The sequence below is a fragment of the Ursus arctos genome, unplaced genomic scaffold (assembly GCF_023065955.2).
Source record: "Ursus arctos isolate Adak ecotype North America unplaced genomic scaffold, UrsArc2.0 scaffold_10, whole genome shotgun sequence".
NCBI lineage: Eukaryota > Metazoa > Chordata > Mammalia > Carnivora > Ursidae > Ursus > Ursus arctos.
The window spans coordinates 17,397,222-17,423,178 of record NW_026622764.1 but is presented as its reverse complement, the minus strand read 5'-3'; the positions used below and the strand labels follow the sequence as shown (position 1 = coordinate 17,423,178).

Below are 25,957 nucleotides of genomic sequence, written 5' to 3'. Positions count from 1 at the left end.
AAATGAAAAGCTTGAGAACCAAGAACCAAGAAGTTGGTTACATTTCTTAAGTGATTTGTAGAAATGGAAGTAGGACCTAAGTCTTCTGTTCCAAGGACGAAGCATCTGATCCAAGAAAGTTTAAAGCTATATGTGTATGTCCAAAATTCTACATTTTTTTTAACGGGAGCTTTTCTTGAAGAATTTTACTATGTTTTGAGAAATTTTGGATTGTTGGTTTACAACACAGCGCAATAGTATCAGCCAATATACTGCAAAGGAAGTTGTGTTGTACTGAAATTTGATTTACCGTGCTTAAACATGTTAATTCAGAATGAAAGGATTCTCCAGCCCAACTCTCCATGAGCAAGAAGGCCTGGTTTATTTGCTTTCTGAAGCCTCAACCTAAGTTTCATCACTGAGTTTGTATGCAGATCGTAGATCTTCATAGCTGTAAGACCTTGCCTGTTATTTACTATAATTTTGGTAGTTTTAATTTTTTATTACAGACTTGATTTGGTCAGGTGTTCTCACCAAAATAGTAGATCCACGTAAGAAAATAATTCTAATTTCTACATATGTTTCTGAAGAGCTTCCTTAGGTGGTTTGAGTTTGCTATTAATAAATGTTTTTGGTATCCATATTTAGTTGTTGCAGGGTAGGTCACCCAAACCTGACAAGTGGGAGCTCCAGACGGGCAGTGGCGGTGGCCTGGTTGAACAGGTCAGCGGGGACTGTGATGATGAAGACGGTTGTGGGGGATCGGGAAGTGGAGAAGTCAAGAGGACACTAAAAATCACAGACTGTAAGTGTACGATTCCAACACCATTTCTAAAGAATTAATTTTGTAGTTTAATTGAGGATAATTATTACTATGAATGCAAAGGAATAAGGACAGAGAATTCAGAAGCATATGCAAAAGGAATTGGAAATGACAATGAACCCATTTTTAGTTATTCCGGACATGTATTCTTGGGGGTGTTGTTTATTTTTAACTAATGACTTTCAATGGAAATGGCATTTTTTTTCTGTGAAAGATTTGTGAATGACCAGTTCTGAGAATTAAAGGTTTTTAAGTCGGATAATCCTCAGGGCTCGAAATAACTAACAGGGTGGCTATTAGATAGATACTAGTAAATAATGCGAAATCAGGATGGGTAAACTCTACTCAATAATCAAATTCTGCAACTTCATTATATTGCACCGTTCTATAAAAGATATCTTACTAGGTTTTCATCATGATCAAATTACAAAGAAATTGGTTAAATAGAGGGTTAGTTATAGTGAAAAACGACTTGGATTTAACTCTTCTGAATCTGTTCTTCCCAAAAACTCTCTCCAATCGTTCACCTCATCTTGGTTGTATGGGTTTGAAAACCATGTCCAGTATTGCTGGGCTGGTCACCACCACAGAAGATCGAACTTCCAAATGACAACAACAAATCACCAGATGAATTGTGTTTTCTTTTCTTCGCTTTACAAAATGAGGAATATTGGCTCTTCCTTGTTACACGCATGCAGATGTTCACATGGGCAAGACAACCAAAGCTTTCAGCTGAGAAAGCAGTGTGCAAGTTGACGTACCCAGGGCAGCTTCCTTTCAGCTCTTCATTTATCCGAGGTCATACCAAAGGTGATTACTTTATAAAGTAATTTTCTGGACTTGTGCAGCCCTATCTGGAGGCTGGTCGGAAAGTCTCTCTCTAAATCACAAAGGGCTGCTTTGGAACTGTGAGACATGTCCTTTCATGACTTTGGTGGGGGAAGAATTCATTTACTTTTCACTTCTTGTAGTAAATTTAGAACACTACACATGCTTCAAGCATCAATACCCCATTCTTTCCAGGATCTTGTTTTATAAGGCAAATATATTGGTTAAAGGAATGGAGGCCACAGAGGTGCAAAATCCAAAGGGCAATTAGTATAAAGAAATATGTTTTCCTGTTAGACACAGAAATAAATCTAAGAGAAAGTAAATAGATGGGGCTTAGTACGCTGGAGCAACAGTTGAACAAAGGGCCACCAAAATTTCTTGATGTATTAATGCAGTTTCCTAGTGAAAATTAAGTATCTTCTACTCGAGTAGGAGCAGGTAAGGATATGTGTTTTTGTTATTGGTATTAATATAGTTTGTCAGGTTGATTCTTCTGTTTTTCTATATTTTGCTCTTTAGGCCAAAACAATTAAAGGGAAGAAGTAGAAAATGCAAATGAAAGGGTTTTCTAGAAAAAAAAAATTATTCTTACCTAAGAGTTAAAATGTCCTCCATCGTATTTTGGAATTGTGATCCTTATCTATTAGGTTACTATTAGTTAATCTTTCATTTTCATTTTATCTTAAGTATTTTTGTGTAGCATAATTTCATTGTCATTTAAATATTAGCAGGGTTTTAAGGAATAGACAGTATTATAAAAATAGGTTGAAATTTCATCTAAAAATTATGTGTGTGTAAGTGTAGAATTAGCATTTTTATAGGGATTTTTTTCACTCTTGGAGTTATTTATAAGCTCAAGAACTCATTATGTATTAATAGATAACTCTTGTTTTATTTCACAAGAGAAGTAGAGACAGTGGAGGATATTTAACTACTAATAATTTTCTCACAAAATCATATGTGTCAAGGTGGCAAAAATGAATTTTGACTTCAGAATCCTGTTTTCCATTATTACTGATATGGACAGGTGTGGTACAAGCAACTGTCCTTCAGAATTGGAGAGATTTAAGATTTAGATAGTTTTCAGCAACTCCAGGCAAACATTTAAAAAAATCCACATCTGCTATAAGTGGGTTGCTTCTCATGTTTCTCAGAGTTTATAGTTGTTGCCTTTCAATTTTTAATAAGTGGTTAGGAAACCACTGTGGATAGTAGGCTGAAATAAACAGGGACAGAGAAAGTAGCAAAGCATAGGTCACATTTCTATTTTTATAAAGCACTATCATATTTTCCTTGTGTTTGGCTCGTTTGATATATTGCTAAAGCAAGCTACCACATAGTTTTGGATGGTCTTAATAACTTAAAACTCATGTGCTCCGGCAAGTTTACCCGGTGTTGTTTGTGTAAAGAACTTGAAATGCACCATTGTTTCTTCTGTACACTGATGTTATTCTTTATAAAAAACATCGTAAGTAGAATATAGTTCATTTGTCACCTCAAAAATGTTGGATTAAAAATAGTTACACATATATGTATGTATGTATTTATAGCCATATAATATATGATTACGTGGAATAACACTGTGTTCTGCAAATTTGATTGTGCTCCATTTATGAAAATTTTCCAAGTTTACTAATTATCACTTGACCTGATGTTCCATCTGCTTTTGTTCATGTTTATTTCAGATAACTGAGGGATCGATACACTTTAAAGTGCTAAGTTTTACCATCAAAATATTTATATGCTTTTTAAGTATGATTTTGTTTTCATCACCGATGGTATCAAATAATTTAACAAATGTTTAGCTTTTAAAACTACCTGATGGCTATCAGTTATCAAACGATAGCTGGTACGTTTCTTATAAAAAGCAGCCGTCTATGCAATGCACCGTTCACTCTTAGGAAACTGAAAATATTTTCCTATTTCAGTAAAATGATTTAAAAATCCCAATCTTCTAGAAACTTACTCTATATTTTTTTTTATTGTATTGAATCTGGCTCATTCGTGTGGGTGTGGTTATTTCACTAGTAACCTGGGACTACAGGATCTAAATGGCTTTGAACCTTCATTTTGCCTCACCTCTGACACTTGCTCTCCATTCAAAGTTGCTGATTGATGCCGGTTCTAAACACCAGCGGAAAAAACCAAGTTCTGTTCTTGTAGCCAGGCAGAGCAAACCTACTGCCACTCTCATCAATACTTTCTCAACTACTTGACCGTTCTTCTAATATCCCCAAATTCTGATAGTTTCAAATGAAAATAACCCAGAATGCCACTAAAAGACAGGCTGTCGCAAAACCATTCCATGTGTAGTTTTAGAATAGTAGCATTGCTTGCAATTCTCATGTGATAACATCATTTCCATTTCAATTTTAAGAAACAAAGAATATGTAACCTGTGACCAAGTTCATTTTGATACGGTGGTTTATACTGATAACACAAGCAAAATGAATCTGACCACAAGTTGATTCAGATACAATACAATTCGAGAACAGTAGGGTGATTTTCAGTCTTCAGATTGTCTGAGGTAATTTCTATTGTCATATTCATCATTGCTCATATAATGTTATATAGTGTGGTTAGCAGTTTTAGAAATAATTTTATTTTGTGTGCCTGTGAATGACAACAAAGATCGTTAAATGTGTGTTCAGATGACTTTTGTCCTAGTGGTGCTCTCAGCATGCCTCTGGAGGAGGGTCATTGTGTGGGCTCCTTCAGACGACTGTTAGCCTTTAGTTTCTTATTTCACGAGCTGTTCTTCCTCTTCTCTGTTATGGGCTTTCATCATCAACCCAAATTCTAAGTATTTAAAGAATCCAGGACTCAGTTCTCAAACCTTTTGTCATCTCTGTTCTCAATGATTCCCTGGTCCACAAACCGCTAACTGCATCACAAGAAGAGTAGGGATACTGGACCAGCCATTGATAGCACCGTCCAGTTTATGAAGCATTCCCCTGTGTGTTATCTCAGGAGGTAAGCTTTTGAATACTGAAAGTATTCAACATAATGGAGATTAATTTGGAAGTAGCAGGGTAATACATCGAAATATAAAGTTACTAGATCTGGAAAGAAATTCTGGTTCACCTTCTGTAGCCAAAAATAAATAGTTTATATTGGCTTTGGACTTGTCACTTCGTAATTAACCTTAGAGTAGCTTCTAACAAATGCACCTACAGCATGGTACTAACAATGACCTTGGAAGAGAATAGTGTATTCCATGTGCATGGTAAAATGAAAATAAAACGTTGTTAACCACCGAAGAATAAAGGTTGCTGATTTATTTAGTAATGCAGGATTACACAGCGAGGGAAAATTCTTGGCTTCCTCAAACTTATTTTCACCATAAATCACCTTTATTTCAAAATCTCAGGCATAGAGGTCAGGGAGAACTCCAAAAAAAAAAAAAAAAAAAAGAAAGAAAGAAAGAAAGAAAGAAAGAAAGAAAGAAAGAAAGAAAAGAAAAAGAATTACAAGTGGCATTTTCCTTAGAAAATGCAATCTTTACTTTTCTTTCCAGAATTACTAAAACTATGTAATTATTCATTTTGTAGAAATTATTTTATATTATCTACTGATGATTTTTCTTTCCAGTATAAATTATGTCAAACAGATAATGCAAGCATATATTTGTTTACATTAATAATAGTTCCAAAAGGGACACCTGAATGGCTCAGTCAGTTAAGTGTCCAACTCATGATTCCCGCTCAGGTCATATCTCAGGGTCATGGGATCGAGCCCCACATGGGGCTCCACGCTCAGCATGGAGTCTACTCAATATTCTGCTTGAGATTCCCTATGCCCCTCCCCCCTTCTCTCTCTCCCTTTCTCTCAAATAAATAATCTTTAAAAAAATAGTTCCTAAAGAATAGTAGTTCCAAATAAGCATATTAAAAGTATGTGTATTCTTTCTAACATTTAAGTCTCATCAAATTCAGTTAAAATAAAATGTATTTAGTTTACTTTGCAAAGTGAGATAAATAGCCCTTTAATAAATTATCTTCCAATAAGAAAGTTTACTGAAAATAACTACGGAGCTTATGTGTTTACTTTATTCAGTGATGCTAGAAATAAATCATCTTTATAAGGTTACTTAGATTCAAACCTTTGTGACACAGTGAAAATCATCTTGAATAATGACTCTATACTTTAATGTATATTTTACAGTGCCTAGTACTGAAGGATCATGATAAAACCATAAAAATTTTCACAAAGAAACCCTTCCTGATTCTGTTCAATGTTCAAAATTATAAACACTTTGAAATTGTCACCTACTACAGTTTCTACACTACTGATGAAAATTATACTGAAAAGAAATGAAATAGATATCTAAGATAAATATATTTTAATGAAGATGTGATCACTATGAATGTTATTCTGATTGTATACTTCTATTTTGGTTTCTAAATAATTAAGCCTCATCCTGGCTGCTTGCTATTTTGTTAAGAAGATTGTGTAATGGAAACTGGATACATAAGGAATCATTTAAACCATCGTTCATTCTCTTGAAAAGTTATATATCACATTCATGGATTTAAATAATAGAATTGAAACAAGAGGGCTCGTCCTTGAATGCCTGCGGAATGATTTCCATTGCTTCAGCTTAGACTCAGAACTGATGTGAGATCACTGAGGTGAAGAGGGAAGACTTATTAATTAAAGCTTACGAGGCCTCCCAGCATGCATCCCAGATCAACAGCTATTCTGCAGATCTCATAACGAAATCTGTACCATGCTAGAGGACATAAAAAAAAGAAGTTAGGGTCTCTTTGAACTAGTACAATGCTCCATACAACTGTATGACCAGTAGAGGAAGTAAAAAATGAAAATTTAAGAAAATATTATCAGATACATTTTATCCTGGCTTGCCCAAAGTCATGTGACTGTCAATAAACCCAGAAACAAATCACCTTTCTACCCAGGTCTGTTTTTATAGATTTCTGTTGCAGATAAACAGAATGGCTATGAAACTGCTGCATTCTTAGTTAGGGTTCATTGCTGAAATGGATCACGTAGAAACAAGTCAGGTATGCGTTCAGCTCTTTCATGACTTCCACACCATTAAGGAAGTACAAAAAGTATTTCATATAGGTTTTCGACCAATTAATTGCTCATCTAACTCTACATAATTAATATAAACAATAGAGCATGTGATCTGGGCCCAGAGCTTGTCAAAGTTGCTCGTGTATACAAAGCGCCTGGGATCCTTGTTCAAAAGCTGAGTATGATACAAGAGGTCTAAAGGGGGGCATTACTCACGTGCTTTTCTACTTGATGCTGTTGCTGCTGGTCTAAGGACCATTCCTTCTGTGAGGAGCAAAAATGCATGTCCTTGTTTATTACATACCTTTTTTTATTAGTGTCTCTAAGCCTGTATTAAAGTAGCACGAACTCTTATAAAACACCATCTACATGTATATATTAGCATCCCAAGGCAGCAGCATATACACGAAGGCATTAAGGACTATCCCAGTTAGACGGGTAATCGGGCTTCCTCTCTGTGATCTTTGGTATCAGTCTGTTTGATTGTGTTTAGCCACGGGTTTACTTCCCTAACACCAAAGGAGAACCCCTTCCATTTGTTCTCAGGGTCTGAAGCCTTTCATTTTGGAACAGTGACTCTGGTATGTCAGCAGAAATGTTTCACTTTTAACTCTACCAGTTTGTGATGCACACTGAAGAAATATCTCGCACAATCCCCTGAATCATGTTAAATTCCAACAGAGATAAATCAAAGTTTTATGTGAACTAAGAGAAAGGAGAGAGACTATCTAAATGGGGCAATCAGAAAATACTGCATAGAGGAGGCAGGAAAAGGGCCATCTGAAAAAAGAAATTGATGGTGCTGTTTATGGGAAAATGGCATTTGAGAGGGTGGATGCGTGATTTAGTTTGGGCTCTTGACAACAGGGAGGGAGAAGCAAGCTGAAGAGCAAGCCTGGTGAACAAAGACTGGGGGGCTGTGAGGAGAAGGGGAATAAGGAGCATGCTTCAGAGGAACATTATTCAAATGGCTTGAAAAAACACTGGAAGTCTAAATATGTAGATTGAAGGTGTTATAATGGATTCTGAATTCAAGAGTAAAGAGTTTGTATTTAATTCGTTAGGCAAAGAGCAACGATTACAGGTTTTTCTGTGTGGTCATTTTGTTTGAGTATACAGTTTTTGTTTTGTTTTTTTTTAAAAGGATTTTATTTGAGAAAGTGCGCACAAGTGGGGGGAGGGGCAGAAGGAATGGGAGAAGCTGACTCCCTGCTGAGCAGGGAACCCAGTGGGGCTGGATCCCAGGACCCTGAGATCATGACCTGAGCTGAAGGCAGACGCTTAAGCGACTGAGCCACCCAGGCACCCGGAGAGTGCAGTTACTTTTACTAGCAATACAGTGAACTGGTTAAAAAAATGAAAGTGTAAACGAAGTGTATATTGCACAAGTAATTTACCACGTAGCTTGCACAAGTAATTGTTCTGTGCCTTAATTTCCTTAAGCTGGGGATAATGATAGTACTTTCCAAGAACCATCCCTGTGAGAATTAAATCCCCTAATCCATACACGGCATTACAAGAATGCCCAATCCATTCCCACCCACCTAAACAAAAAAGTTGTTGAGTAAAATCTGTACAAAGATTTTCTTAAACGTTTCCATGAACTGGCAAGAAAGAAAGGAATATTCCATACAGCCAGGTGAAGTCATAACAATAATTTAGAGATAAATTTAGGTATATAGAGGTAGATAGAAAAATCTGTAAGTATACACACATACTCACACACGCACAGTTTAAGGAAAATAGTAAAATGAATTTGTTCCACCAGTCCAATAAATAGAATATTTCCATATCTTTGCCCTTCTTGAACACATTCTACTCTGAGAGTTTACCATGATCATGAATTACATAGAAATCATTGCCTCTTCCTCTGTTTTAGGAAGTTTTAAGCATCAAGATATGCATCCACAAATAATACATTGCTGGGTTTTGCACTTTATACAAATGGAATCATGTAGTTTTTGTTGTCCTGTGGTGTGCTCCTTTCTCTTAAATGTTATATTTTTGAAGTTCATCCATGTGGATGGGTTTAGATGTACTCATTTATTTTACCAAGGTATAGTGTTCTAAGTTATGGGCGCACACACCCATTTGTTTATTCTATCGTTTATGGGTATTGGAGTTGATCTCAGCGTTTGGATATTGTGAATTTTGTTGCTATAAACCTTCTTGAACACGTGTAAGCACCTCTGTAGTACATACCTAGAAGTATCATGGCAAGGTCTCAAAGCAAAGCATGCATACGCCAAGCTTTACTAGGAAATGTCAGACTGCTTTACAGGGTGATTGTGTCAAATTTATATTCTTACTGGCAATAAATAAGAGTTTATTATTATTTATTGCTCCCCATTTTTGCAAACACTTTTTTCCCCATTTTCACTACTTTTGTCTATCTGTCCAAAGAATATAGGATAACAGTACGTTATCTTAATTTCTATTACCATGCGAATTCACTGAACTGTACTTTTTTCATAGGTATATGAAATTCCTCATATACTTATTCATCTGAAATTTCTTATATATCACTTTCCCCATTCCGTAGGGTTCTTTATCTTCTTTAACAAATATTCTCAGAACAAAAATCAACTTCAGGGATCTAGTTCTTTATTTTGATTATGATGTTCAGGAAAGGCAGGACAGAGTCTTGAAAATTTCTTTTTATTTAATTAATACCCTCCCTGTCTTTCTCAGAAGGTGACCATTTTTTTAAAAATATCATAAAATCAGTCTTAAAAACATTTGTGATTCTTATCCTTATTGAAGTCCAGATTGTCCCACATTTTGCCAGTTGGCCCTCCTCCGATTTGGCTCTTGAGTTCTTTTGACGTGATCCTCAAAGTCTTGGCTAGCTTTATTGTGGTATAGCATAAGAAAATATTCCAGATGGAGTCTATTCATTGTCTGTCACAGACATGGAATCAGTCATTTTTATGTGACCCTTGGTTTGTTTTCATAAGAAACAGTATTTTCATGGCCACAATCTAGGCATAAGACATGATTCTTAAAGACACAGGTGATAAAAGGAAAAAAAGACACCTCATTACCCATTTGCTTTACTCTGCATTAGATACATCACATTACCATAAAAATACTAAACCTACCCCCACCAATTATGATTACTAAAGTCAGTTACATTTTTGCATATTTAATCCATATTCTAATCCCATTTTGTGGTTAGAATAGATATTGATAGATATCAAGCAACCCAATGCAGAGGTCATATAGATAGTTCCTTAGCAAGAATATAAAATAGATAAATAGATTACGTAGATAGATAGATAGATAGATAGATAGATAGATAGATAGATAGATAGATAAGATAAGATAAGATATCATTAGGTCACGTACTACATCTGCACACTTAATTTATTCTTCCAGTAATTATATATGCAATGCTCACTACTAGTTCTTCTGTCAAAGTCTAATACATTTCTTTTTTTTTAAGATTTTATTTATTTATTTAACAGACAGCCAGCGAGAGAGGGAACACAAGCAGGGGGAGTGGGAGAGGAAGAAGCAGGCTCCCAGCTGAGCAGGGAGCCCGATGCGGGGCTCGATCCCAGAATGCCGGCATCATCGCCCTAAGCCAAAGGCAGACGCTTGACGACTGAGCCACCCAGGTGCCCTTCTCTAATACATTTCTTAAGCAGGACTTATAAAGACAGTATTTCACAAATTCTTACTTGGTGGTAAGAGTTTGTGACCCTTTGACATGAAAGTCAATTTTTCTGGATAGAACAATGTTGGATTACAGTTTTTCCCTTGCATCTCTTCACTATGCCCTGATTGCTGTTCTGAAAGAAAGCATTGCTGGCAAATATCTGACAAACTAATTTTCTGCTCTTGATAAGCCACGTATTATATTTTTACCCTCTCAGTGCCTAATGCCTTGTTTCCTTGAAGGTGCAGTAATTTTGCTAGAATATAGCTTTGTGTTGGTAGTTCTGAGTTGACATTCTCAGTAACATAATATACCTTTTAAATAAGTCATATCAATTTTTTAGCGATATTATTGAGTTATAGATTTAAGTAATTGTTCTCTTCCCTTGTTTTGATTTTCTTCTCTTTAAGAATACCTATTAGACATTTGTTGAATTGTATTTACTTATAAATACATTCTTCAATACTTGTGATCTCTTTTTAAATTTATTTTTCATTTTAAATACCTGCCTTTTTTCACTTCCTATTTCCGTTGAGGTATTACTAGTGGTATTTCTTTGCTCTTACACTCCTAGATTTTATTTTTAAATGATATTTGTTCCTCCCTTTTTTCTTTTTTCAAAATCTCTAACCTCATTTCTGAATTTCTCTAATTCTGGTTTATGTTCTTATTTGGTGTCTTATGTTCTTTTCTTAATGTCTTTTAGCTCATTTTGAAAATGATATGTTAAATTTTTGGTCAGATTTCTGAACATGTCATTCTGGTGGGCTTTCACTGTGAAGATCGTAGCAGAATGCTATTTTTGTTATAATAACTTTGGATAGGATTTGATCTTAATCCTTTTGTGATGCTTATTTTTATGTGAATTTAAACTTTCTAAATTCTTAGAAGGAGGCTTGGTTCAGATAGACTTTCTAAATTAACTGAGTTCCCAGTCCTATTGTTTTCCTATAGTGTTAAAAAAAATATGGTGACTTCTTTTCTGAGATATTCTGGGTCTGTCCCTTCCCCTACATTTACTTAGATCTTCTCTTTCCAAACTCTCTATTGACCTTGTCCCACTAATTCTTGATTCCACTTCCAGCAGTTTCTCTTCTTTGTGGACCCCCAAATAGTAAGAAAGACTTGACGAATTAGTTTTGAGTCAGAGGCTCCAGCCCTGTCAGCCTTATATCCTCTCTCATTATTAGAGTGGGAAAAACTTCTTCCAATTCTCTGCTGTTTTCAGATTGATTTCCAGCACATAACGGTTGGCTATTTTGCATTCTTTTGTTTTCAGGTCTGTAACATGCTGCGTTGCTTCCCACTGCTTTCTTCTGCAGACTTGCTGATGGCATTAGATTTAGTGACTATTGCTAATATGTCTTCACGCATTTGTATGTTGCCGTTCATGAAGATAACTCATGAGTTGGGTTTTAAAATGGTATCATATGATTTTGACTTTGCTATCTAGTTATTCTATCTGGTTTGTGTGTGGCTCTGGGAGTTTCCAAAAGCTATGCTGCAACAGTGCTGCAAAGGTACCTTCCCTGAATCTCCCAGGTCATTTCAAGTTTTAGGGAAATGGTGATGCTCTTGTTTATCTTTGGTTGTGGACCTTGGCATAATACATGTGCATGCATACAGACATACATAGGTTTTTCATGCATGTGAAAAACAATTGTGTTTTTCAAATTCATATGTCACCAATAGTCTATAATAGCAAATTTTTTAAAGTAAGTGCTCTAAGAAAAGGAAGGTCAGAGACTTTGAGTCAGGAGGAAACCTATCTGAAGTTTACCTAAGCTGAGGGCATCTCAGCTTAGTGTGCATTTCACTGATTGCTGAAGTTGAGCAGCACGTTTTTGTTTATTGGTTATTCCTTTTTTTGCAAATTGCCTCCCCTTCCTTCTCCTATTTTATGACCAGGTTGATTTGAGGTATCTCGTTATATACCTAATATTTTGCCAGTATGAGTCATAAGAAATTTCTTTGCTCTTTCTAGTATGTATGTTTTTTTAAAATATATATATTGCCTTTATACACTTTATACACTTCAGGTGCTCAAAGTCTAGAAGGGAGACAGATATGTACGGAAATAAACTAAACTGAAAATATAAAAAATGGAACCACATGAGGCACAGAGGGCACATAATAGGGAGAATCATAAATTTTACGTTTATTTATTTATTTATTTATTTAGCCAGGAATAAGATCCTGAAAGTTACATCTGTACTGATGTCCGTGGAAGATCAAGAATAGTCAGATGGCCTGGGGGATAAAATTCATTCCAGACAGAGCATTTACAAAAGCACAAATGTTTCAGATATCAGAATGTTTTCATGATGCGTTCGATCTTCCTGAAACACTGTTTTTGAGGGAGGATGAGACAAGAGGCTAGCAAAAGAATTAGCAGTCTCCATAATGTACGACAATATATAATGCCTTGATTTTTGTTTTTGTTTTTTTCTCTAAGAAATACGATTTACTCAACTGCAAAGGACTCCGAGGGAAAATCCATATATTCAAGGCCCAATGTCCAAACAAGATCACAAAGTCCAGTGACGTTCAGGCAATAGTTAGATCTGGATTGTGTAGTCAATGAGCCCCAAACTAAACTTGTCAAATTTTCACCTGTGTTTTAATAGTCCATATTTGGTAGACACACTACCACTTATATCCTGTCAAGTCAGAGATTCAGGAGTTGGCCAAGGTTCCTCTGCTTCTTTCACTCCCCACATTTAGAAAGGCCCATTGTCTTTACCTGCTCAATTTCTCTTAAATACATTCTCTTTCCTATTCCCATTGCTACTTTCTTAACTGAGGTCCTCCCCGTCTCTTGCCTGAACTGTTTTTATAGTGCATAATGGTCTCTTTGCTTCTATTTTTCCCATCTCTGCCCTGCTGTTAAAGTAATATTTTTAAACTGACAGTCTGGTGCTTTGCTGAGATATGGTACCCCAAGCCACCACGAAGTCATATTAGGCAGAGAATCGGTCTTCTAAGAAGAGGCTATTTCAGTATTGAGAGCTTATGAATGAACAGTTGAACAGTAACTTTTAATTATTTGCCATCTCAGACAGCCAATTTCATTTTTTTGTGAGGATACCCTGTTGCTTTTGACCAAATTAAACACTTTTATTCTCTCCCATATCCCAGTGAGAGGAGTGGTGGTGCCCAATTGTTTTCTTAAGACCCATACTTCAAAAATGTAAAGAGATTGTTATGGCCATAGAGCTGGTCATTTACCTGTGTGTCTCAGATCTAGGCCACCCTTCTAAAAATTGTTCTATGATTATGCAAACTACATTTTCTAAACTCTCAACTAAATTCCCAAATTACACGAGGTCTATAAATTATGTTTCCCAAATTATCGTGCCAGCCAGTGTCCTGTTACTTTTCTGCCAATGGGAGATACTAAAAGGAGATCTTAAGAAGAGAGAAGGGGGGAAATACTTCCTTTCTGTTTCCAATTCTTGTCAGTATTATATCCACAGCAGAGTATCATGGCCGTGCCTCTAGACACTTTGAACACTTACGGTGGCAGCCGTGTTTTGGCCCTTGAAGATACCTGTGCCAACTAACTGCCTTTGCTTCCACTTAGAGTCCGATCCCAGCATTGTGGTGCCCCATAGAGGTCTGAATGTGATTCAGGAAGCATTACACTTCCATTGTCCATTCTGAGAACTAAACTCCTCTTTCAAGTCTCTCGATTCTGGATATCCTATCTCTTTCTTTCCTTCAACACTAAGAGTGAGAGCTACTCTTTATAGTTACTAATATCTATGGCCTTCAACACTTCTTTTTGTTCCACTAATCTTTGAATATTTATATATCAATTTCTTGTGTTATGTTAACTCTAGCATAGCATAATCCTTGGGGTTTTTTGTTTGTGTTTTGGACTGGACCCTGTCTGTTACAGCTGGTATTAATTGTATAAAGTTAGAATCAGGATAATATAATTATCATCTGAGAACCAGTAAGACCTTCCTGTAGTGTTCAAGGGGATAAAACCATCACAATATACTGTGTGGGCTAACACCTGTTTTACATTTCCTCCCAAATTCCAGAGGAAAACAATCATGTACAAAATGAGAAGAAATAATCCATTCATGCTTGGACATGTTGAAGAGAGAATAAGAGGAAATAGATGTCTTCTGGGTGAGAAATACCCTGGGGGAATCAGCCCTGGAACCATGAGCCTTTGTTTAAATGTGGCATTGTGTTTGATCAACCTGAGTGGATTTGAAGCTCTAAGTGTTGATGAAACCGCCTTGTAAAACTGTCTCTGAGGACAACTTCTGCAACTCTTGGATTTGGGTCTTCCGTAGAGCAACTGTATAGGGCTGGGACAAGTTGAGACAGGGCAATTAAAACACACATACATAAAATTAGCAAATGGGACTAGTAATTCCAAGGTACCAAATGTTGTTGGTTCTTGAAAACAAATTCTAAGTCTTTTTCTTTTACCATTATTAATTTCAGGTCTTCCCAGATTTGGAATATTTGAATTCACTCTTTAAGATACAGTCACACCCTTCTTCAGCACCCTATATATTTAGAAGATATATATTTCTTTTTAAAGATTTTATTTACTTCTTTATTTTAGAGAGCGAGAGAGAGAGAGAGCAAGTGGGGTGAGGAGCAGAGGGAGAGGGACAAACGGACACCACGCTGAGCACAGAGCCCCACACAGGGCCGGATCCCACAACCCTGAGATCATGACCTGAGCTGCAATCAGGCTCAATCAACTGACTGAGCCACTTAGGTAGATAGATAGATAGATAGATAGATAGATAGATAGATAGATATATTTCTGAAGTATGGTTCCATTCCTGCGTCTACTAGCACCAAAACTTTTATTAGTTCCTATGCCATCCCCCGAGAATATGGTTTTATATGTGAGTCACATTAACGATGATAGGTTATAAGATCTTGAGGGCAAGGCAGGCAGCGCCTATAAAAAGGTGTTTTTCATAGGTATCTTGCCACACATCACAGCACTATTTCTGATCACGGAATATACAATTTCCATCAGAATTATCCCCATCCTTGTTTAAAATGCAGATTGTAGAATTCCGCCCCAAAATATTGAATCAACAGTTCCATGGGTAGAGCCCAGAAATTTATATTTAGCAAGCATAATAAATAATAATTATTCCCAATAAGGCTTGAGAACAACTGCCTCACAGTCCTTACAATAATGCCTCCAAACATGCGACATTTAATGAATGTGTTCTGAATTGCATGAATGGATATGAGTATAATCTATGTGTCTCTGAGACACATCTTAATTAACATTAAAACCCAGCTTTTTTAATGAATTGAAAATATCGACATTAATTTTAGTCAAGAATATTAACTGGAAACAAAAATGAATATAAATATGTTCACACTCAAAAGACCATAGCTGTTAAATATAAAATACATTCGGTAAGCATAGTTTTCTTCGACAACTATCAGTATTTGTGATTTATATGAGTAACTTTCATATCTTCACAGAGTAGAGACCTGACTGAGGATTTTTTGCATTAGCTTAATGTGGTATTTTGAGTGAAAATTAATGTCAGAAGTAATTATTTGAGTGCTAATTGTTAAATTGGAGGGTAAAGCACTGAACTTAAGAGTGTAATTTTCTAGATTAATGTGTAATGTCTCAATTTTGGAAGAGATGCATTAACGCAGTTTGTATTGCTTGGGGGTATTTTTTTTGTTTATTATGGTCGACTTCCTCTAATTTCCTTATAATTCTAATGTTTCATGCTAAATTTTAAAAATATAAATAATTATGTTTATTAAGTAATATATATATAATTATTTCCAGTTCTTGGTATAATTTTGCAAAATAATATAGATTTTGTATCGTAGCATTTCTCAGAGAAATTATTGTTAGTCTTACCTTTATGATACAACTACATTTGATGGAATCTTATTTTTTTTCCCTGAAATCTAAATTACATTATGGAGCTCATAGGGGAATAGCATGACACTAATTTGATACAAATTTTGAACTCCAAATTAAATTTGAGTCACTAATTGCTTCTTCTTTATACTCCCAACCCATAAAACCAATCTTTTCTTTGATGTTAACCCCTTACCTCTCAATCCACCTATCCACTCCTTTATTCGTTCAACAAATACTTACTTGGTACTTGTTCTGTGCTAGTCACTATGTAAATTTCAGCCCCTGGGGAATACAGATGAGTAATCAGGAAATTACAATGCAGTATGAAGAATTTTATTTGTGGGAAAACAGATATTATGGGAGCAGAAAACAAAGCTATCTTACACCATCTTAGGGATCATGGGAAGTTGTCTCGAAGGAATTGAAATATAATCTGATGCTGATGAAACAGTTATTAATAGGGTTATAAATAGCCAGGAGAATAATCACTACAGGATGAGGAAGCAGGAACAGAAACATGTAAGTAGGAAAAGCTAAGCATCATTAGAAAACTGCATGGAATCCCAGAATGCTGTAATAGACAATGTAGCCTGGGGATTAGCATAAACTAACTCACGAATCACTTATAACACGCTCTGCCAAAAGTCAGTTCATTGATCAATTTGCACTCTAGCAAGAGCTCTGTAATTGCAGTGTTAAACATGCGTCTGGAGAGAGTTGTTAATGCAGTAATAGAGGCATGATATGTTGATGAAATAAATGAAAGTAAAAATTTTTTTTTCTTGTAATTTCTCCACCTCTTCAGGTGAACTTGGTCTTTACTTTATCTGCTAACTTAATGCTTTATATGTATTTATATTATTATACTGTAGTTTATTCATTTATGGTTTATTTCTTCTTAAACCCTGAGTTTCTAAAAATGGTACCCAGGTCCATCTTTATATCCTTGGAATTACGTATAGTACATGAGTAAAGATGTTCAGAAAATCTTCGTTGAGTTAATGTATGAATACATGAATAAGTGAACACAAGTATTTTGAAGTCATCATGGGGAGTTTAGTAATATAAAGCCATCAAGAATAAAATGGGAGTAGAAAGAACAAATGTTACGGAAAGAAATGGGAAAGTTATGATGTAGATGATAAAAATTAACTGACTTTTCCTACTGAATTTTTCTACTGACTATTTCATTCCTCAACATGCAGATTGTCCAGGCTACTGTCATACACTTTGTAGGTTTTATTGTATTTCAGGAGCTGTCAGCGTCTTTGAAGATAACTTGTCATCACTGCACAATGTTCTTATATGTAGGTTCAGCAAAACATGCTCAAGATCAGTGAACAATAGCAAGAATAGTAAGAATAGTAAAAATGTTCTATTTCAAAGACGAAGTTTACTTACGCAAATAAACATATTCTTACTGTATGGCCGAGGAATCACACTCCTTCATAGTTACTCAAAAGAATTGAAAATTTGCATCCACACAAAAACCTGTACATGTATGTTCTTAACAGCTTTATTTGTAATACCCAAAATTCGGAAGTACCCAAGATGTCCTCCAGCAGGTGAATGGATAAACTGTGGTACATCTGGAAAATGGAATACTATTCAATGCTAAAAAGAAATGAGCTATCAAGCAATGAAAAGACATGGAGGAAACTTACATTCATATTACTAAGTGGAAGAAGCCGATCTGAAAAGGCTACATACTGTATGAGTCCAACTATGTGAGATGTGCAATAAGCAAAATTATAGAGACAGTAAAAAGGTCAGGGTTTAGGGGGAGGGAGGGAAAAAACTGATGGAGCACAGAGGGTTTTAGGGCAGTGTAAATACTGTGAATGATACCAAAATGAGGGGCACCTGGGTGGCACAGTCCTTAAGCGTCTGCCTTCGGCTCAGGGCGTGATCCCGGCGTTCTGGGATCGAGCCCCACATCAGGCTCCTCCGCTGGGAGCCTGCTTCTTCCTCTCCCACTCCCCCTGTGTTCCCTCTCTCACTGGCTGTCTCTGTCAAATAAATAAATAAAACCTTTAAAAAAAACGATACCAAAATGATGGAAACGTGTCATTATACATTTGTCTAAACCCATAGAATGTATAATACCAAGAGTGAACACTGGTGTAAACTATGGATTTGGGGGTGATAATGATGTGTCAATCAATGTAGGTTCATCAGTCATCTCACGTGTACCCCTCTGGTGGGGGATGTTAATAATGGGGGAGGTTAGTTCGGGGGGGCAAGGGCATATGCACAATCTCTATACTTCCTGCTCAGTTTTGCTGTGAAAGTAAAACTGCTCCAAAAAATAATGTCTGTTAATTATAAAAAGGTCAAATTTGTTGTTTATAAAATGCAAATATACAATATGAAAATGGTTATTTAAAATTCCAATAATAGTAACAATAATAATTCTTAATAGCTACCTGACATCATAAAAACAATAGCTAATATTTATTTAGTGATACTTGGTGTCAAAGCCCAGCTCTATTCTGGATATTTTCTATCTATTAACTTAACTTTAAAACTCTACGTGAAACGTATTATTGTTTTTTCCAGTTTGGCACCAGTACTTCAGTTCATTGGCCAAGATCACACTAGTTTCAGTGAGCAAGCTGCAGAGCCAGGATCGGGGCCAGGCAGTAGGACTTCAAACAAGAATAACAGAATACTCTCAGCATTTTGTGCATGAGTAACTCCAGGACATATTTTTAAATGTTTTCAGAATCTTTTTGCTTATATGGGTGAAATTGAAAATCACCAAAAAGGAGAAGTATTTTGGAAAGGACATTTTTAAATATTGGTCTAAATACCTGAAGAACCAAGTTAAAAACTAGTGTTCATGTATATGCTTCATATACAGCAAGTATTTATTCTGGGGTACTTTTGAAAGGACCACAAATGTACGGAACTTTACCGTTAGTGATAGGCTTTATGGAGGAAGTACTCTGGACAATATACGAAGTATCATTAGTTCTAATTACGGTTCTATCGCTAATGTCCAGGGGCCTTGAAAAAGTCTTGGATTTCATTTGTCTACCATATAAAAAACAAGGGATTTGGACAAGATATTCCCAAATTCCATATTATTTTTCAAATTCTATGTCTCAGAGAATGGCATATTTTTAAATATTGGTCATTACTTAGAAAATGTCTTAGGTATAATTGATTGCGTTGAAAGCCCTTCTTACTAGGATAAAACCCACCAGATAAAGATCACCAGAGAAGCTTTCATTGTCAAACAAAGTTAGGTTTATTAATTTGGTGCTTCAAGCGAGACAGTGCACCGAAAGAACTGTGAGACAGCTCAACAAGAGAGCATTGTGATGGGCTATTTATAGCTTTGTGATTGTGATGGGCCATTTATAGCTTCGCACAGGTTCCTCTAAGGAGGAACTTGAAAGAACAAGTCAGCACTAGATTGGCTGTGGTCCTGAGGGGAGGCCTCTTTAACATTGGGTATCAGGATCATTTTTGTGCAGGAGGTGAGAGAAATCAAACTTGGGAAATCATTGGTTAAAAAAAAAAAGCAAGAATCACTTGTGTGTTCTTGGCCATTTTCTGTTAGAAACATTGTTTTAGGTTCTGTCAGGAACATCACAGTCTACTCCTTACCCAAAATGATGCAAATAATACAAGGTAACTGAGATACACACACACACACACACACACACACACACTCACCCACACGCTCACACACATAGGCCTGAATAGTGAAATTTCCTTCTATAAATTAACAGAATTTTTGATAGGGAAAGTAATGTGTATACAGTTGTTTTTTCCCTTTGTGAAGTATGTGGTTTGTGTTCAATGAAAACATTTTATATCCAGGACCCTACAATATTGACTATTCTATTAAAGAGGTGAAAATTAATTGAAGATATACCACTGAGAAATAGTAATAATTCATTGTAACTCAGTAGACGCTAACAGATGATATTCCGTAATCAGTATTGCATTACTTAAATTTTTGTCATTGTCTGGTCATTGAAGTAGAGAGAGAAAACTTTTTTTGATAACAAAATATTCTATAAGGTTTTTAATATTGGGGAGAAAAGGGACCCAAATTGCAAGTGATATAAAAATTCAAATACCTCAGCGTTCTCAAATGCAATGAATAAAAGCACTGCAAATGACTAAAAGCGAGAAATAGCCTTGAGAGAAAGAGATCTAGAAAAGGGACAGTAGTAACAATGTATGAAGATATGTTATGCAGATGATATTTTCTGTTTTTCCCTTCCTTTGAATAAAGTAAATGGTTTTAAGAGAAGCAACAGGAATTAGGGCTAAGAACAGAGGAAAATAAATTTTGACTTCAAAGACTCTGACCTATGGAAATAGATTTGGAGGGCAGATGAAGCATTTCTTTCCTTGGGTTGAGTGGACGACTGAACAACTAGACAGCTGGTAACCCGCATTTGATGGACTCAGCCCTGCCTCTGGACGCAAGGGCTTCCAGATCCCATGCTGCTGTCATATGAATCATGTGGATTTCCAGAGCCCCAAGCCTTTCGGAAAAAGTCAACTATTGTTTTAAATTGACTTCTTAGCTCAATTTAATTTTATACATTTTTGTTCGTCTTCTGCTTTTACTGTCAATTAGGACCAAGAGATAACAGCCAGCAGAAAACAAAAAGAAGAAGAAAAAAGGACACGTTTTGTCTCACATAAGGAAGGCTTGTGTTTGAGGTGCCACGTCATTTGGTAGATCCAAGAAACAGGTCCAAACCTTGGGTGATTCTCCAGTCTCCCAGTATGTGATGAGGGTGAACAGTAGGGTAGTTGTCACCTGGTTCTGGTCAAGTCTGATTCAATGGATTTACTTTGCAGGGTGGCTATATTTTCTTCTCTTCTGTCATGGTCCTGACAAGGAGCTGCTGGTTCCAACATGGAAGACTGCATTTCTAGATGGGGACTTTCTCCTGGGCCAAGGGTCAAAAATAGCCAAGTCCTCTAAAAATTTCCAAATGACCTTCCCTCTTAGGTATCATGAGTATCTCTTTTTAAAGAATCTATTTCACCTCGAAAACCATGTTTAAATATCTTTGAAGTTCAAAAATTCAGATTCTTCCATGATGCATTTCCTTTATGCAGAAAATCTTTCGTTTAGTTATAGACTTTTATGTCAAAAAAATAGTGTTCGAAGAAATTACTAAAAGAGAGCAAAAAGGGACATCATTAAGATCAAACACTGTTACTTTGAAGATGAACTTTGAAAACTATACACCCTTAAATATAGAATAAACTTTGAATTTCTTACCTTTGATTCTGTATTAGCCTGAAGTTTTTGTCTGTGTCCTTTTATTCTTGTAGGATGTCAAGAGACACAGAAAATTCAGTCTGCCTTCTAGGGGTATTTTTGCCCAGGAAGCAGTTAAATATAAGACTTAGATCGAGTCATCCCGTAACAGTTATAAAGCACATTCATTTCATAATTTGAAATAGCATACTTCTCATTAGTGAAGAAATCAAAAGCTTCTTATTAAGAAGTACATTATGTTTATTTGGTGTAGGCTATGGACACATGACCATCTGCTACTTGAGTGTTTATTTTTCCACATTTTGGAAGGTTGGCTTACAAACACAATTGGAAGCATTTTTTCTTAATATAATATAGTCCTCTTTAAATGTTAAGTTTTAGGAAAATGTTCCTCTGGCACTTATTCTTGTGTCATAGTCAACATCATGAAATATTACTATGGAGATAACATCAAGAGAAATTTTTCAAATAAATCTTCCACCATAGGAATGTTTCCAGGAAAATGATTGAGTGACTGCTTATATTTAAAGTTATGTGTGAAAGTTCTTCTGTTTTGAATTTCTAATGCCCTACAAAAAAATTCATGCATAAATCGTGGGGCTGAGTATTTCAGGATATTATCAAAGATCTGTATTCTGATGATGATAATTATATTTCTTTTAAGACTTTACTTCCTATATCCACAAAGCAAGATTTTCTGTTAATATAGAATATTTAACTACCAACTTTCTCATAGCTTCACGTGTCAGTTTCTGTCAGAAGCAGTTGTTCTCTAAAATCAGAGTTAGCAATGTCTGCTGATGAATTGTATTTTTCTTGTGTCCTTAGATGTAGAATAAGAAAAAAATGGGATACACATGTAGCAGGAGAGACAATAGTAAAAACTTTCAAATTATAAAACTTTAGAAATATTTTAAAGTCATATAACCTTAATTTTTAAAAAAGATTTGTTTATTTTTTTTATTTGTTTATTTGAGAGACAGAGAGCACAAGCAGGGGGAGGGGCAGAGGGAGAGGGAGAAAGAGAGAAGCAGACTCCTCACTGGGCGTGAAGCTCAACGCAGGGCTCCATCTCAGGACCCTGAGATCATAACCTGATCAGAAAGCAAGAGTTGGGGGGGCGCCTGTGTGGCTCAGTAGTTAAGTATCTGCCTTTGGCTCAGGGCATGATCCCAGGGTCCTGGGATCAAGCCCTGCATTGGGCTCCCTGCTGGGAGCCTGCTTCCTTCTCTCCCACTCCCCCTGCTTGTGTTCCCCCTCTCCCTGGCTGTCTCTCTCTCTGTCAGATAAGTAAATAAAATCTTAAAAAAAAAAAAAAAAAAGAAATCAAGAGTTGCATGCTTAAGTGACTGAGCTACCCTGGCACCCCTCACATAATCTTAATTTTGGAGCCATATTATAATATAGCAAATTGCTTTTACGATCCTTTCTTAAGTCGGTTGCCCCTCATGCAGTAATTACGTAGAAGCAACTGCACACGTGTCATTCTTCTCAAATTTTTTACCATGACACTCACTCTCTAACTGCTATCCCATTAGGTGGGAACTTCCTCAGATTTGTTCCACAAGATATTTATACCTGACTCCATTCTTACTCTTTCTCTTCCTCTTTCTCTTTTGCTAAACAATAGAAGTGCCCTATCTCCAATCTAGGACCACCTCTGTGTGCTGTTTACTCTCCCCAACTACATACTGAGAGACCTTGCTTTATAGATTGTATCCATTTTTTCCCTGTATATTCAAACTCCCCTTATAATAGATCCTACCCTTAAAAAAAAGTTGTTTTCAGTCTTCTTCTATTTAAAAAAGTCAGTAAATGCACTGATTATGTACATATATATCTATACATATATAGACATATATACTCACATTCACCTTCTTAAACCCATAATCCCCTCAACTGCCCGTTAGAGCTCTCTCCTGTCACAACCAGACTTCTTGAAATAGTTGTCTATATTCAGAGATTACTGTTCCTAACATAGTTTGCCTCTCAATCCATTTTCCCTTCTCGACTGAATAGGTATTACTAAAGTCACCATACTCCTATGGTCTTTGCTCAATTTTGTTTCATTTGTCCACTCTCCAGAATTGTCAAGTTCAGTCTTCACTTTTTTGAAATATGTTTTCCGTTGGCCCTTTAATTTAGTTCTGTTTGGGGTTCCTATTAGATCTAACTTTTTCACTTTGTGTTTTTCCTGAGTGATATTATCCTCTTCGATGGATGGATAATTGACCCCTATACATTTCCAATCCTATGATTTCATCTGAAATTCAAACATATATAATTCACCACATCCATAACTGAGCTCTTTCTCTATTACCCCCACCCTGAAACCTGCCCTCTGTCTTAATGGCTATTACCATCATGCACTCAATTTTACAAGGGAGCTGTCTTGAGCCGCCAGTTTTGGGTTTCTACTCCCATTTGCTCCCAAAGCTTCCCATCACTGTAGGGCCTATTAACAAGATTTAAAATAGCAGTTCACTTATTTGTATCCATAAGAAATAATAAAATCTGTATATTAACGTGTAGTATTGCCATTTGTATCCATAAGAAATAATAAAATCTGTAGTTAACGTGTAGTATTGCCAGGTCTCAGATACATGGCAATACTTAAAAATATTCCTCGGTGAATGGAAGAACGGATAGATAGATAGGTAGATGCATGGATGGATGGATGGAAGGAAGGATGAGAAGGGAAGTGATTGTGCGTGAATTTAGAAGAACTGAATTTCCAATTTAAAGGAGTGGGATCCAGTTAAGTTGTGTGATCACACTAATGTACATGGAGAAAATGGCCCTAAAGGAGAATATGGAAATCACAGCCGTATAGGAATCATTATGGTATGAGTTCTGAAGTGAAGAACTTATAAAGGTTTGTAAAACCAGAGGATGATTCACAGGATTGAAGATAGCAAACAAAACATAACCTTTGGATGGACTCTTAGCTGAAACTTTAAATTCAGTTTTGGGAGATCTGAGAGGTAGAATCAATTTTGACTAGGGAGAAAAATAAGGTGGTAAAAAAGGGGAGGATGTCTCTTAGTAGATGTGAAATTTTTCATATGCTTTATAGTCATAATAAATTTTATGTCTCCCTTGTATGTCTAATGCTTCTTTCATTTAACTGACATGTCACCTTGAAAATATTTTCTGAGAAAGAAGAAGCCTTTTATAAAAAGATGGCTCTTCTCATTACTTAAAAGAGATGCCATCCTATATGTTTTTTGAAAGGGTTTGCTCAATGCTATTTTAGTTCCACTGAAACCTAAAATGTGCAACATGATGCCTGAAACTAATTTTTCCACTTTCCACGGTGTAGTGTTAAGTTATTAAATAGCACGAAAGCAATTAAGATCCATTTTTGCCCTTTTCTATCTATACTTTATAAAAAAAACTACAGTTCTAGGGTTTTCTTTTTTGAGTTTTCCATTTTTTAAAGGGGAATTTAAGCAATTATTTACATTTAACTGTATGTATTCATAAAAATGGAAATATGTTAGTGGTTGAAGCAGCATTGGTTCTAATTACATGTAATCTGTTTCACCAGCAAAGGCTTATTTTGGTTAAAATTAATTCTCCATTGTGGACGTAACAGGTATGTAAAGCTGATCCAAAAGAAAAATCCTCTGTTGCCTGTCTGCTGTGATCTGTGAACTGAATGTGAGTTTGGTGAAACCCCTATTTAATTCAGAATTAGTAGATATTTTCAAAACAGCGTTACTCATGTTGGAAATGAGATCTGCCTCTATCACCAGGGTTATTATTACATTTGTTTTCTTTGGCTACTTTTGTTTTTGCTTAGATCCATTGATTGTGGGACTTTGCAGGAAGTGAAGCCCTTCAGGCTGGAGTCGGGCACAGAGAGTCTCGGTCTCCATGCTGCTTTGACCCCCCCTCCTTTCCAGGCTGTGTTGCCATGTTGCTCCTATTCACGTATGATGTGCCAGGAGCGCACTGGCTAATGTCCAAACAAATCCTTTACTCAGGTTCTTCCTCTTAATGAACTACCCTCCCATCCTAATTTCGGATCAAATTGTACTGAAGTGTTTCAGGAATCTGTGTAGGAAAGTCTTCCGTGCTGTCTTCAACCACAAGTCATTTCTTCTGCTAAAATGAAATGAGCAAAAAGTCAGGTCTTGTGTGCCACTTCTCACATTCTATATTACATCATAATTATTTGTACAAATAATCATTTTCCCTTAATCACTTTTATTTTGAGTTAATAAATATTTGGAAAAGGCAGAACACAGTATCTTTGGATGCTCTCATACTTGCTGATGAGATACAGTTTCACTGTTAGGAAAGTAATATATGTTTATGTGTACATGTATAAAATATGAAATACGGGGGGCACCTGGTGGCTCAGTCGGTTAAGCTGCCGACTCTTGATTTCCGCTCAGTTCATAATCTCGGGGTCCTGGGATCCAGCCCTTCATCAGGCTCCATGCGAGGCGGGAAGTCTGCTTTAGGATTCTC

The 25,957-nt window shown here is 36.1% G+C and overlaps 1 protein-coding gene across 1 annotated transcript in view; it reads left to right on the top strand.

Annotated features, from left to right (window-relative positions):
• GPC5 (glypican 5) overlaps positions 1-5,058 on the top strand; it is a 655,903-nt gene extending 650,845 nt beyond the window's left edge. Inside the window, exon 7 of the mRNA XM_057307720.1 lies at positions 628-5,058. Within this exon, the coding sequence (XP_057163703.1) occupies positions 628-822 (195 nt within the window). The 3' untranslated portion in view covers positions 823-5,058. The remainder of the gene's footprint in view (positions 1-627) is intronic.
• Positions 5,059-25,957: the final 20,899 nt, after the last annotated feature.